The sequence below is a fragment of the Lycorma delicatula genome, chromosome 2 (assembly GCF_047948215.1).
Source record: "Lycorma delicatula isolate Av1 chromosome 2, ASM4794821v1, whole genome shotgun sequence".
Lineage (NCBI taxonomy): Eukaryota > Metazoa > Arthropoda > Insecta > Hemiptera > Fulgoridae > Lycorma > Lycorma delicatula.
The window spans coordinates 14,511,578-14,526,017 of record NC_134456.1 but is presented as its reverse complement, the minus strand read 5'-3'; the positions used below and the strand labels follow the sequence as shown (position 1 = coordinate 14,526,017).

Sequence of the window (14,440 nt, the reverse complement as noted above, 5' to 3'; positions counted from 1 at the left end):
TCACAGTCATGCTTTACCTGGTACAATAAGATGGTTTATCTGAAACTGTGTTTATATTAGAATTTTTGCAACCAAAATACTTGTATTAGAAATCAAAAGCTAATAATTTAAATCCCTTATTCTTGATATATATATATACACACACACAATGGTCAGTATAAATTAGCAGTTAACATGAGAAATTTAAATTCAAAACTGTTGCTAAAAAAAGTGCATTTACAATATGTATAATAAAAATAGCTTAAAATGAGACCACAAAATTTGGAAAAAGGATATAACTTAATACTTGTGAAAAATAAGCTAAAATTATAACTATGGCCTTAAAAAACCAACTCAGGAAAAAGCCCTGCAATTTAATTACCACAAACATGTGCAATACATTATAAAAATAAATTCAATTTGATTTTGGAAATAAATTAAAATCCAGATTCTGGCAATTATATTGGAGTAAAAAATGTTCAAACAATACCTAACGTGCAAGTACACCGGGTTAAAACCTACGTATTCCACAAAAGATGTCTCCACTATATTTAAGATCACAGTTTCATTGAACACACAGATGAACTACCATAACCAATGAGTTAATTTAAAGGAAATAAATATAGAACATAAAAGAACACACATATTAAATTGTAATAAATTTATAATTTAGAAATTAACTTTGTACACATAACGAACATTTACAAGTAAAATATTTTTTAAATTGTACTTAAATGCAAACTAATTTTCAGTATCTACGAAGTAATAAATTATACATTTTCCACACTTTACAGATGTTAAGATCAACAAGCTAAAAAAAAAACTATTAATCTGAATTCTTAAGATTTATTTTTCTGTATAATTGTGTTTGATATGTTTCCACATTTTTCCTTTATTTATCTGTTCAAAGAGGTGTTCCGTACCAACATCAAAAGCCCTTTCGAAGAAAAATGAAGCTCCAATTATTGTAAGAGCATAAGTCGACGATCTTCTAAATATTATATTATAAATATTGTTCAGCGCAGACATTTTGAAAGTCAAAAATGCAAGCACCAAAATTTAAACGCAGCTATTCCCAACAGCAAAAATTTTGCGAGCACGACCTACAATCAGATACTTAAAGGTTAACATAGAGAATAAGAAATCGTTATTATGGTAACATAGAGATTATATAAAGCAACAATATACTGAATATTATTGCAAAACAATAATGCACTCATTTACTCTAACATAATGTGTTAATTTTTTTACAGTGATCTCAAGCAGCCTCGTTAGTGATACAAGGAGTACTAAGAATTTATAAAATAAATATTCTAATATCTGCCCCACATATAACATGGAACTCCCTTAGTTACCTGAAATGAATAAGAAAACCATGAGATAACCTAGATAATTGTAGCTTCATAATTTAATCTAAATTAATAAAACAAAAATAAGCTGTTAAATTTGATATTAATACATAAAATAATAATAGTATAAAATAACAGTGACCTAAATATTTTAAAGTACAAAAAATTCAATACAAAACAAAATAGAACAATTTCAAAGGCGTTAATCAGTATGATGAAATAACTTTTTTTTTTAATATTACAAATTATTTTTAAAACTACAATGAAATTATGTGGAAATGAATCTTTTCAGTAAGATTCTTTGGGAGCTAATATGATCAAAGCAGTTAACCGTGCGTGACACTGTTGTTAATGGTGAACGTTTTAAATTGGTTAGGAGATCCCTTTAATATGGAATAAATATACTTAATCTGCCTTGCGTTTGATTTCATATTCAAGATGTTGGTTTTCAAATACTATGCATGAAAACCAACATGATGTTTGTAAAACTGCATGTTGTGGTTTACGTCTATGTTAACAAGTGATTTATAAAGGTTGAAGGTTTGTTTGTAGTATTTGTATGTTCTCTTTGTTACTCTGAATGAATACATTCATTGTCGTTCTCAGTGCAATTTAGAAGATATATTTTTGAATTGCTATGGTTATCAGTGTGTTTTGTTATTATGCTATTTTTATTTTGATTTGCATTTTATGTAACAGTCCATTATAATTTAAAATGAATATCCTACATAAAGTTTTTATGGCCACCCAGTGTTATTTATTAAAAATGATATTGGAAGCATAAAAATGTTCTTGTAAAAAAACTGTTATGCTGTTTTGTATAAAAATGGGTATGATGGATGTGGATATGGCTATTTTTGGAATAAATAACTAGATTTTCTCTTGAAACTTTGGTGCATCTATAAATACTAACCTGAGATCTTAAATTTTTTGTTTATTAAATATCAGAATAAATCTAGTCAGATATACACTTAATATTTGCTGAAGTAAAATGCAAAATTCTCAAAAAGGATGTAATATTATTACATTCTATATTTAAAATTTGTACTGAACTAGTATTAAGGATAGATAAAATTGATTTTCAATATAAACTTATTAATGGCTACCTCTGGGTAGGTCAACAGTCTTTCAGGTGTGAATATTTAGAACAATGTTACACAAGTATTATTGTATAAATTGAAAGTAAACAATACTTGACCATGTATATTATAGTACCAGCTACAATATTACCTGGTGATATAATACATAGCTATTGCACCAGCCAATTATCAAATTTTTATGATACCTTCCCATATCTTCAGTTTTCACTGAATATATGTGTATATTTTGCAATTTTTAAAAAAATTGTTTGCAATCCTTAGAACATCGTCTAACAAAGAAATGACCTAAGAATATTTAGAACATATTCTTCAACTACTTTCCCTCCTTAAATTTTTCTCCCTATGGAATACAATTCTCAAATACAGTCACATTATTACATTCTTTACATGTTTGTTTAGGCCAAATATTTTTTCATATTTTCTTTCAATCTCCCCTTTTTTGCTGAAGAGGTTGTTATATGAAACTTAATTTTGGTAATAATAACAAACTTCTTTCTACCTTAATGTCACTGAGCAGTATCTCATCTTCATCTTTCTCTCCCTCTATTACCATTCACTGAACCCTGTAAGGCAAACTTTAACAAACAGTCCTTCAGTAACACATGTCCAGGCCAGTTTCTTTTTCTATTTCTAAAAGTCTGCCTTAGTGATCTATCCTCTCCCACTGTCTTGTTCTGCCCTTTCCATCTTCCTCCAGAACCACATTTCAAAAGCTTCTAATTTTTTCTCATCTTGCTCGTATAAAGTCCACATCTTCACTCCATACAATGCTACACTTTTCTTATCCTTCCAATCGTCATACATTTAGTTTTCTCATTATTGATTTTTATACCAAAGTTCTCCAGCATTCCTGTACCTTGATACTTAATGCTAGCAATACCATATTCTCAGCAAATCTGATGCATTCTACACTTTCATATTATGTTACATAAAAATTACTAATTAATTAAGGCCTAATATTTACATTTGAAATAACTTGCAACTAAAATTTATTGACTGTACTGTATTTTTTGTACTGATCAATCTAATAAATTAAAATTAATAACTTTTTTAAATTTTTTATTTATTTATTTTTTTGTTTGTGAGCAAAAAACGCCTGGGCATTATCATCACTCGGAATTTTATTAATAAAAGGGTAAAATAACTCCAAAATAATAAAACTTATAAGGTGTAAAATTAATATTAATCATATAATAAAAATTTATTAAAACAAGAGTCAAGAAGGTAAAATAAAACTCAAAACTAATACCGCAGATGAAGTCTTTAAAATATAAAATTTAAAATAATCGAATAAAGAAACTATATAAAACTTACCTAATTCCGATGGGTTGTGCAAAATGCTCCCTTCTCGGATAATAAAATTAAAGACATAGAACCAAAAAAAAAAAAAATTGAAAGTAAAGGTTAAAAATTATCAACAACTCTTCTAGCATAAAAATGTATATGATAATATTAAATTTTTTGCAGTAACCTGGTACTATGCAAAAACAGAAACATCCAGTCCAAAATTTCATTATTATTGTACAAGATATCACGGATGTTTCTAGGTAGATTAAACTTACAACGCAACGCCGCATAGTTGCATCGTGTGCATAGGGGTGGGACTTCTCCTGAAATTAGGTATTCGTGTGTGATCCTCGTATGTCCTATCTGTAACCGGCAGAGGATCACTTCCTCACGATGAGATTTTCTGCAAGAGGAGCCCCATGGCAACACTAAATCTTTAGTCCGTCAAAGTTTATTATCGACTGTAGTCGCCCAGTCACTTTGCCACCTTGCTCTCAGTGATTGTTTTACACGATTGATAAAATCAAAGGTAGTAACTCGGGTGGTGAAAGGAGGTTGAACACACGCTTCTTTAGCAGCATAATCTGTTCTTTCGTTACCTAGAATCCCTATGTGGCTAGGGACCCAGCAAAAACTTACTTCTGTGTTGTAATTACCTAAATCAGCGATTGCATCATAAATTTCAATGACAACAGGATGTTTGGAATAAAAGTTTTGTAATGTCTGGAGAGCACTACAAGAGTCACTGCAAATAAGAATGTTTCTATATTTAGGGTTAACGATATTTAGAGCCCTATTTATAACGAGTAGTTCAGCGGTGAATACACTCATAATACCGGGTAGGCCAAACATATAAGTTCTTTCATTGACAACAAAAGCACAACCAGCGGTGTCTTCTTGTTTCATCCCATCTGGGTTTGTCTTGGTGAAAATATACTAAAACATTTGCCGGAAAACAGTAGGTGGTGTTGATTGTTTATCGTATGTTGTAAGGTCAAATGTAAAATTTAAAAGGTTTATTCTCCACAGAGGATTTGAGCACGAGCATGATGGAAAGAACGAGGGAGTGTCAACATTTATATGCTGCAACAGGCGTCGGGTACGAACACCCACAGGCGCAGTACAGCATGGACGGTCCTCATACATCCTTAAATTAGGATTCCTAAGAACGGGGTCAAAAGCCGGGTGATTTGGCTGTCCTTTGAGACGGGCAAAATAAGATAACAAAAGCTGGTCTTGTCTATCCCAAAGTAATGGCTCGCCACAGTCTACAAGTAAGCTTGCAATAGGGCTTGATCTAAACGCACCTATGGCAAGCCGAAGAAAAGCCTGATGTACAGCATTTTAAGCACGGTTTGACGAGCTGAAGAGTAGGCACGGTTATAGATTATAGTTATAATCTAAATGGGAATGAACAAGGGAATAGTAAAAACGTAACATATATGACCGATCGGCTCAACACCAATCGGTCCTTAGAAAGTTTGGAACATTCTGTCCTCAATTCCTTTATATGTTTGAACCAAGTAAGACGGCTATCAAAAAGCAAACCTAGAAACTCGACGTAAGGAAAGACAGCAATAAGCTCTCTGTTCAGAAAAACTTGCGGAATAGAAGGGTTCCATAGCCGAGAAAAGACTACACATTTCTTTCTGTCGGATGAAAATGTGAAACCAGTAGTTCTGGATCAAGCCTCAAGGTGAAATATAGTGTTCTGTAGCAGTCGCTCTGCAGTGGGTATTGAGCGGCTCGCAATTTAAACAACAAAATCGTCAACAAACAGAGAACATGAGACAAGAGGCTGTAGACAATTGGTAATGCTGTTTATGGCTACAGAAAACAAGGTGGCACTTAATACACTACCTTGAGATACTCCATTTTCGGAGATGACGCTGTCTGAAAGTAAATCATATACATGAACACGAAATGTTCAGTGATTTAAGAATCCCCGGATAAAGCAAGCATATTGCCCTTGATTCCCCATCTCTTGACAGTGTTAAGAATACCATGTCGCCAGGCTGTGTCATACGCCTTTTTTATATCGAAGAAGATAGCAACAAGTTGTTGGCGGTTCAGGAAGGCGTTTTGTATGGCTGTCTCCATTGACACTAAATGGTCAATGGAAGTTTTTCCCTGTCGGAAACCACACTGTTCCGAAGAAAGAAAGCCATGTTTTTCCAAGTACCATGTAAGCCTGCGGTTTACCACTCTCTCCATTATTTTACACAACATGCTTGTTAAAGAAATAGGGTGGTACCTTGAGATATTGGTTTTGTCTTTACCAGGCTTTAGTACTGGTATAATAAATGCTTCTGACCAGCCTGGCGGAAAGACTTGTTCGGAGAATAAACCATTGTAAATATTCAAAAGATGTTGAAGGGCTGAGTTAGGAAGGTGTGAAAGCATACAAAGGCGAACGTTGTCTGATCCAGGGGAAATGTCACATGAGTTCTTAAGTACATGCAACAATTCTTTAAATAAGAATGGAGTGTTCAATTCACCAACTGAATCACCAATATTTCTATCTGTGCTTTGTACCTCTGAAAGTCGTTACTATATGATGAAGTGAGAGACACAGAGCGGAAAAATTTTGCTAAAGTATTTGTTACAGCCGAAGATGATGAAAGGAGTTCTCCTTCATCAATGAGACCGAGAATAGATTGCCTTGGCGATCTGAAAATTGCATGACTTTTTTTCCACACAGTAGACGTGGGAGTAGTACGCGAGATGGTGTTCACATATTTCATCCATGAATTCCTCTTAGCGTTCAAGAAGACCCAACGGCATACCGCTCTAGCCCTGCGGTACAAATTTAAATATTCAGTTGTAGGTTTATTATTAAATTTGCGTAGTGCTCGCCATCGATTCTTAATAGCACATTTGCAATCATCATTCCACCATGGAACAGAAGGATGTTTAGGATTACCCGATGTTTTTGGGGTATATCTGCTGGCAGTTTCAAGTATCATGGATGTAAAAGAGGAAAATTGCTCTAGGATGTCCGCACTGTCGTCATACTGTGATTGGAAGGGTTTATGATATCCATCCCAATCTGCCCTTTCAAGAATCCACTTCCGTGGCCTTCTCTTAATCTTGTGGTCCACACCGAAACCAATGATAATTGGTTTTTGGTCACTGCCGTGAAAGTCATCACAAAACAGACCAATCAAGATGAGGGAATAAATTTGGTGAGCATATGGAGAGATCGATGTTAGACATAGTACCAGATGATAAAGACATGAATGTGTGAGATCCATTATTCAGCAAACAAAGGTCTGTCTTGTTTCACACTGTGTACTATATTTCCTTGAGTAGAGCAGAAGGTCGAGCCCCAGGAAACATGGTGGGCAAATTAGTTAATTTTATTAAAACTTTTTCTTGGTAATTAATTTATCATAAAACAACAATTGACTTTCAATAATGCATATAGCATTAATGATATTTTGAAAAATTAATTGGCAGTTTTATGTACTATTATCTCCACTCCTACAGTTTGTATAACTAGTTTTTCATCTTAGCTATAAGTATTGTGTTGAATAAGTACATTTGTGGTTAGGAAATGTATTTATTTTTTAGTAGAAAGTACCATTTGTTCTATTCTATACCTGCTGAAAACTTTAGTTACTTAAATTCATCTTATACTTTCACATACATATGGCAAAACCAATCTCATAAAAATAATATTACAAACATTTTTAAAAGCTTGCTTTATACTTTTGTCATACTTTAATAGAATTATTATCATGCACTGCATGAGTTTAATTAGTAGGTTAATTTGGATTTCAAAAGATAACATCATATATTGAAATTTCTAATATATTTATAAAATATCAAACAAATTTTTAATCAAACAGTTACTATACAAAGTAACGAAATAGTAGAGTTTTTGCATAGTGAAGTTTTTATTTCATTTACTTAATTAACTATTACAATTTTCGCCAGGGGCTATGGAACTTAAAAAAATATCACATCTTAAGGAAACATCATACATAAAGAACTATCACAGAGCTGAGTGAATCATCAGGAGCTGTGTCTCAACATCAACATACTGCCTGCCAAAAATCATCTGTATGTGTATATATATATGATGATGATGATAAAATGTCAAATTCAAAAGTACAAAAACTCCTGTACCAAGTTTTTGTCATTTTTTTAATGTCAAACAGCTATCAGATTTGTCATCTGCGACCCCAAAAACAGCACATAGCCATTTTTTAAATTTTGTAATTTTTTACACCTGCACCCTTAATTTATCCTCTTACAGGTGGATGTTTGTAAAAGTAATGGTGGAATATTCTATTGTCACCCGACCGACCTTAGTAACTGTACAAAATTTAATCTATAGGCAATGCCTGACATTGGCTATAGATGAAATTAAGTATGTTAAGTTAAGAATGCAAAATCTGAGGACAAACATGAAAAATACCATTGCAAGTTAAAGAAAAGCAACTAATTTATATGACAACGTTACAACAGATTTAAGATAACATTGTCATAACACAAAAAAAATCTGTATCGGAAGAAATGTTAAAAACTAGACAATCTTATTTAACTCATAAATTTGTATAATTAAAGGTTTCACATGCATGTTTGTAGATTGATTATTACAAGAAATCAAAGTAATTGAACAAAATATTTTAACAGTTTGCTATTGTAATTTCAGGTAAAATCAATGAAAATAAATAATGTATGAATGGTATTTTTATAGATAAAACTATTTTTGAGTTCAATGAATGTATTGTGTTATAAGTAATAGATACAATTCATGAATGTAGGAAACTGAAAATGCATACAATACCTAGACACACATTTTGAGGAAATGCAGTATCTAAAATTGTTTGGTATAGTTTAATGAAAAATTATGTATTTGGACCTTTTTGCGTAATTGAAAAAAAAATGTATAGAAATATTGATCTTAACATGTTTTAAATAAGATAAAAATAAAACTTTTCATATAATTTAACCACTGATATATAATATTAAATATCATTGGCCCAAACTACTCTCTGAAAAAAGTTCTCTTAGATTATCAAATTTAAAAAAATACTTTGCATTTTTTAATAAATAATGGTCGTACAGTTGATGCCAACTGAAATGAAAAAATTAAAAACTCAATGAACTAATAAGTAAAATATCATTTATTTATATTTAATTTTTTGGGGGGTTTTCAATATCATTGTAATTCCATATCTTAACCTCCAAAATGTCCTTGCTTGTTATTTTGTAATTTATGTTTGATCAGAAAGTTCACTTATATCCAGACTTGTAATTTTACTCAAGTTTGAAAAGATCTGGTAATGCGTTTAAAGACTTTATCACAAAAACAAAAAACAGAGTATTTCAATTTATGGGTTCCATCATATTGCACTATACAATACTAATGTAGTATATATTATAAAAAAGAAAGAAATAATGTTAAGTGATACAAACAAAAAAATTTAATAAAACAGAATATTATTTTTCCATCTTGGCAACAACTAACTAGTTAATAATCAGTTTTTTTTTCTAAATGAGATGAATTTTATAACCTGTGAAAAATGCTAAGATTGTCCAGATTTATACAGAATCATGCATAAGTGAGATTTTTTATAACAATATCAGAGATTTACTTCTTCAACATGGAAATCAACAAGCACAAATATAATATTAATACAAATAATAAAAAGAAAAATGAAGTGGGAAAATAAATATTATTAACTTGACAATGCATAAGGAATGGTAATTTACTCCAACTGATTGATTGTATGACAAAGAAATAATCAGAACAATAATCGCTCACTAAAAGTTATTAACCACATCAGAATGAAGAAAGTCATAAAAAAGAGAATTTAGGGAAAGTAAGTTCTATTCATACTAACCACTAAGACAGAATATACTTGATTGGGGACAGAGCACTCAGACATGAGTTGCTATACTCGGGTCCTTTATATTGCTCAATGGACCAATGCTCTCCATTGGTCCATCAATCCTAATCACTTAATTTATTTATGTATTCATTTAACACAAATTCTAAATAATTTCTTTTATAAATAACAGTTTATAATATAAATAAATAAATAATGAAATATTATAAAAAGAGTTGGTCTACTTATGTGAATTGAAAATTTTTAGTGATGCATAACTATATATCTTGCAGCAAGTAATTTAAAACAATATTCTTGTTAGTTACTGATATTTCAATAATACTAAAATAATAGACTAGTTGAAAGATAGGTATGTAGGTTTCATTCTATCTACCTGTAATCAGTACTTTGTTTTTTTTATTCATCAAAAAAAGTAAATTTTATTCAAGCTACTTCATTGAGTGATGAAAGTTTTGGAATTCCATTCTTTTAAATTTATTTTTAGTTTCAGGAAATTTTAATGGATTTTTTCATGCTTTTTTTATTATTTTCAATTAATATTAGATTATTTTTTAAATTAAAAGAATTTCTTAGAAAATGTTCAAATATTTCAGAAAATGGTTGGAAATAGTAAAGATAATCTTGAGCTAATAATAAATTTATTTTTTCCAAGAAAAAAAAAGTTAACCTTTGGTATAGTTAAGAAGAATTAAGCATGTAGAGCATGACAATTTAGAAATTGATGAAGTGTTTATTTGATTTATTTCAGGTATTGATGAATATTCAGATTCTGCCTCAATTGGTTACTCTGAAAAGTACTTTATTCTGACAATGATAATGATGCATGACTAAAAAAAAAATTAAAGGTTTAAAAAAAATTTAAAAGGTTTTTGTGTTACTTTTTAACAAGTAAAGTTAAAACTTAGAGCCATGAATGGCATTCAACTCTCAGAAAAATAGATATTTGATTAAATTTTCATTGGAATTCAGTATAAAACTCTTATGATGTTATAATAGATTTGAATTTCATACGAGTTCAACTGAGTTTAATGCCAAAGATATTTCAATGTTTCAGTCTGAAAATGCTTAAACATTTCCTGTAATTCAAGAAATTTGGAAAGAATTTGTAATAATTCTTATAAATCTGAAATAATGATTCATCCATTAATTTTGAATCATGTGACCGAAAAAGAAAAATGTTATTATTAGATAATATTAATATGTTATCATTGGAATTGTTTCATCTAATGTATAAGACAAAACTAATCTTTTTTTAAAAAATGAAACTCAAAAAGCTAATGTAATTACTGTCACAGTGACAAATTTACAGCTTCAATGTGTCAAACAAATCTAACCTCCCAGTTTTTATTTATTTATTTTTTTAACAGTCTAGTATTTTGCAGGTATTACTTTCAATTAATCCCTGTTTCATTAATGTAGCATATGTATTAATAAGAAAGTATGTTCTAAAAATATTTAGTTTGTAATAGTTTATCTGCTATTAAAATTATTTTTATCGTTATTTTATTTGTATTTCATTAATCATCCCAGGCGATTTTCCTGTAAACTATGTACAATACAAAAAAATGACCTAAACAAAAGTTACTCAGATCAGAGGGGGGGGACACCTCATGGTGACCTTAAACTTGACCATGACCGTTATTCCAAGGTTAACACCCTTTTTTGAATAGAATGATGTATTTTTGACCCCACCAATGAAAAGAGCAGAAAATTTTACATTAAAGTAGTCTCACATGTATGACCGGCTAACCAGCTAACTATCAAAGATAGTTAAGCAATAGTGTAAAGTCATTTTTATGCCCTTTTCCATAGTTTGCGAGATAAATGGCCTGGAATATATTCTAGTAATATTTTATGACCTGCAAAAATGTGTAACTCTAATTAACATTATCTCCATATAACACTATCACCTATATTTTTCTTTTATATAGATATATAATTTAAATACTCTATGTTCATGTTCATATATTGTTTTACATTAAAGATTTTGTAACCTATGTCTAATATTTACTTTTGATCTTTATTTTTACTGTTTAATATTCATTTACTTATAATTCAAAGAAATTATTTTATTAATTTATTCTAATACAATGTGCAACCTTACAAAAAAAAATAGCTGTTGTACAGTTTAAAAAATAAAATGTAGAGATTTGTTGTTTTAAATAATTTGTTTTTTAATTACTCATAACATTTTTGTAATTTAGCTGCTAACTTATTGTGTTTATAATTTGTCTATAATTTTATTGTAATTTGTGGGCTGACAGAAGATTGATTGATAATATATAAAAAATATTTACTTAATAATTTAATTCTTAAAATTTTATTGGCACTGTTTGTTCATCTATGGAGCAATGGAATAAAATGTTGTTGCCATTTATGTAAAAATCTTGTATCTGAGATTATTAAAAGTGATAATACTTTTTTTTTAAATGATAAATACTACTTGTCAATTTATCTTCTGTCTGCATCAGAATTTTTAAATTAATTATTGCACTGGCAGTAATAATGATAACATAAAGGTGACAATGTCTTAATTATCAGTAGACTCTATCTAACATAATCTGTTTAGTAGATAATATATTATAGTGTAATGTGTTGATTAAAGACTTTAATTGTGTAAAATAATTTTTATTGTTATTATTATTGTCATACATTGTATTTTATATTCTTCATGGAAAATTAAATGTTATTTTAGCCTAATCTTGTCTTATTTACTTCCCTTGTTGTGTTCTCTGAAAGTATGTATACATTAAAATCTGCATACATTTTTATAACTTTATACATGACAATTTCACAGATGTTAGTGTTTTTGCGGAATAGTATTGGTGATTTAGGTTTATAAAGAAATTATTTTTATATTAAAAAAAAGTATATAATTTTTTTTTTAATAACAGCCTTCAGTAAATGTTTTGATTAGTTGGAGTTTTTTTGATATAATTGATTTGATACGGTGAAAACAATTGACAAGTATTGAAGATGGTATAGTTGGTATCTTATATTTTCAATAACTTTGCTACTGTTCAGAATTAATAAATTTATGAATAAGTGAATGCTTATGTTATTTATCTGTTTAAAACAATTTTTTTTTTAATCAGTAACAAGAAATTTACGAGGTTTGTTAAAAAAATATGTAGACTAACATCATAAAACAAAATGTACTTTATTTAGAGGTTACTTGTCTGGGTCCACTTCATACTCTCTTCCCCAATGCACACACTTAACCCAATGGTGTTTTTAATTTTGGAAACAGTCCTGGAACACTTCTTTTGTGATGTTCTTCAGTTCCTTCGTCGCATTTGCCTCAATCTCGGGAATCGTCTGAGATCTTCTTCCTTTCAAAGGTCTTTTGAGTTTGGGGGAACAAGAAGAAGTCACAAGGAGCAAGTTCAGGTGAGTAGGATGAGTGGGAAAGAATAGTGATCGAGTGTTTGGCCAAAAACTCATGAGTTCTGAGGGCTGAATGGGTTGGAGCGTTGTCGTGATGAAAAAACCAGTCACCACTCTCGTAAAATGATCTCGAAATCTCATAACATGATCCAACTGATATCCCCACACTCTTCAGCAAGCTCTCTGATGGTCATATGTCAATTTGCCTGAACCAGGGTGTTAATTTTGTCTATGTGTGAGTCATCAGTTGACATGGAAGGACGTCATTGTCTTCAATCGACTGATGACCATCTTTAAAACGTCCATGCCAGTTAAAACATGTCGCACGCTTCACAGCAATGTCGCCGTAAGCCGTCTGAGCATATCAAAAGTTTCACTTGCAGATTTTCCGACTTTAACACAAAATTTCACATAACTTTTTGCTCATTCAAGTCACTCATTCTAAAATTCGCGAAACAAAAAAAACACACTTCACAAACAACTGCATAGCTAAGCAACCAATAATGATATTTGCAATTAAAAAACTGCGTTGTAATCTGCCGATTTGTACGAACATGGCGACGCCAAGTGGGTTTGACTGGAACCAACTGGACCTGAGCAATTCAAACAGTCTATGTATACCTTGAACAGACCTCGTATATGTGGTAAGTACCAGGATTGTTTTTATAACTCCTTGCAAAAATATGAAGACAGTTTTTCAGAAAAAATTTTCTTTACTACTTTACATAATCTCCTTTCAACTATATACAATTAAAGAGCATCCAATGATGCTCAAGTTCTTCAATTCCATTCTTATGCTATGATTTATCAAAGTCTTCAGAATGGACATGTTTCAGCACCTTCATCATTTCATACAAATCTTTTTCCACCAAGCCATTTCTTCACATTTGGAAACAAATGATAAAAAGTGTTGAGTCTCATGAGTAGGAGGGATGCCAAAAGAATTTCATAGCATAATTTGAACAATCTTGCTGTTACCAAAAAGTGAGTTGGTACCATTCTCACGATAAAAAATATTTATTTTTTGTTAAATCTGGTCACTTTTTTTATTTCCTCATTTAGAGGATCCACAAAGTTGTACTACATTACCAGTTATCATTTTACTCTTATCTAGAAACTAAATGAAGACTTTGTCATGATTACTCCAAACGACAGTAACCTCACTTTTTATCTGCTAATGGAACAATTTTCTCTTTCTTTAGAACAAGTTCCTTGGCTGTAACCCACCATTTTCTCTGTTCTTGTTTTCAAGTTAGTAGTAACATATCAAAGTTTCATCAGTTATTATTACAGGAAAAAAATCCCCCTTGATTACATTGAAACAGCCACAAAACATGCTTAAAAATTTTTATTTGTTCATGCTTGTTATCAGGTGTCAGCAAACACAATAAAATATGATTCACTTATCCATTTGAGATGTCTACTATCTCAGCAATTTTATATACTCCAAATCTTTTATTTTCCATCACCATATCAT

The 14,440-nt window shown here is 30.4% G+C and overlaps 1 protein-coding gene and 1 long non-coding RNA gene across 2 annotated transcripts; one reads left to right on the top strand and one right to left on the bottom strand.

The window, feature by feature from the left end:
- Positions 1 to 625: 625 nt before the first annotated feature.
- Positions 626 to 1,116, bottom strand: ox (ubiquinol-cytochrome C reductase complex subunit oxen). The gene has a single exon (XM_075358317.1). It carries the CDS (start codon positions 1,006 to 1,008, stop codon positions 826 to 828), a length of 183 nt encoding a protein of 60 aa, XP_075214432.1. The 5' UTR covers positions 1,009 to 1,116; the 3' UTR covers positions 626 to 825.
- A 529-nt stretch (positions 1,117 to 1,645) lies between these two features.
- LOC142320483 (uncharacterized) lies at positions 1,646 to 12,276 on the top strand. Its single transcript, XR_012755404.1, has 2 exons — positions 1,646 to 1,868; positions 10,325 to 12,276. It is a non-coding gene; the product is annotated as an uncharacterized LOC142320483 (long non-coding RNA).
- Positions 12,277 to 14,440: the final 2,164 nt, after the last annotated feature.

Bases quoted from the DNA above. Each gene is read 5' to 3' on its own strand.
- ox (XM_075358317.1), bottom strand. From the start codon at position 1,008: ATGTCTGCGCTGAACAATATTTATAATATAATATTTAGAAGATCGTCG.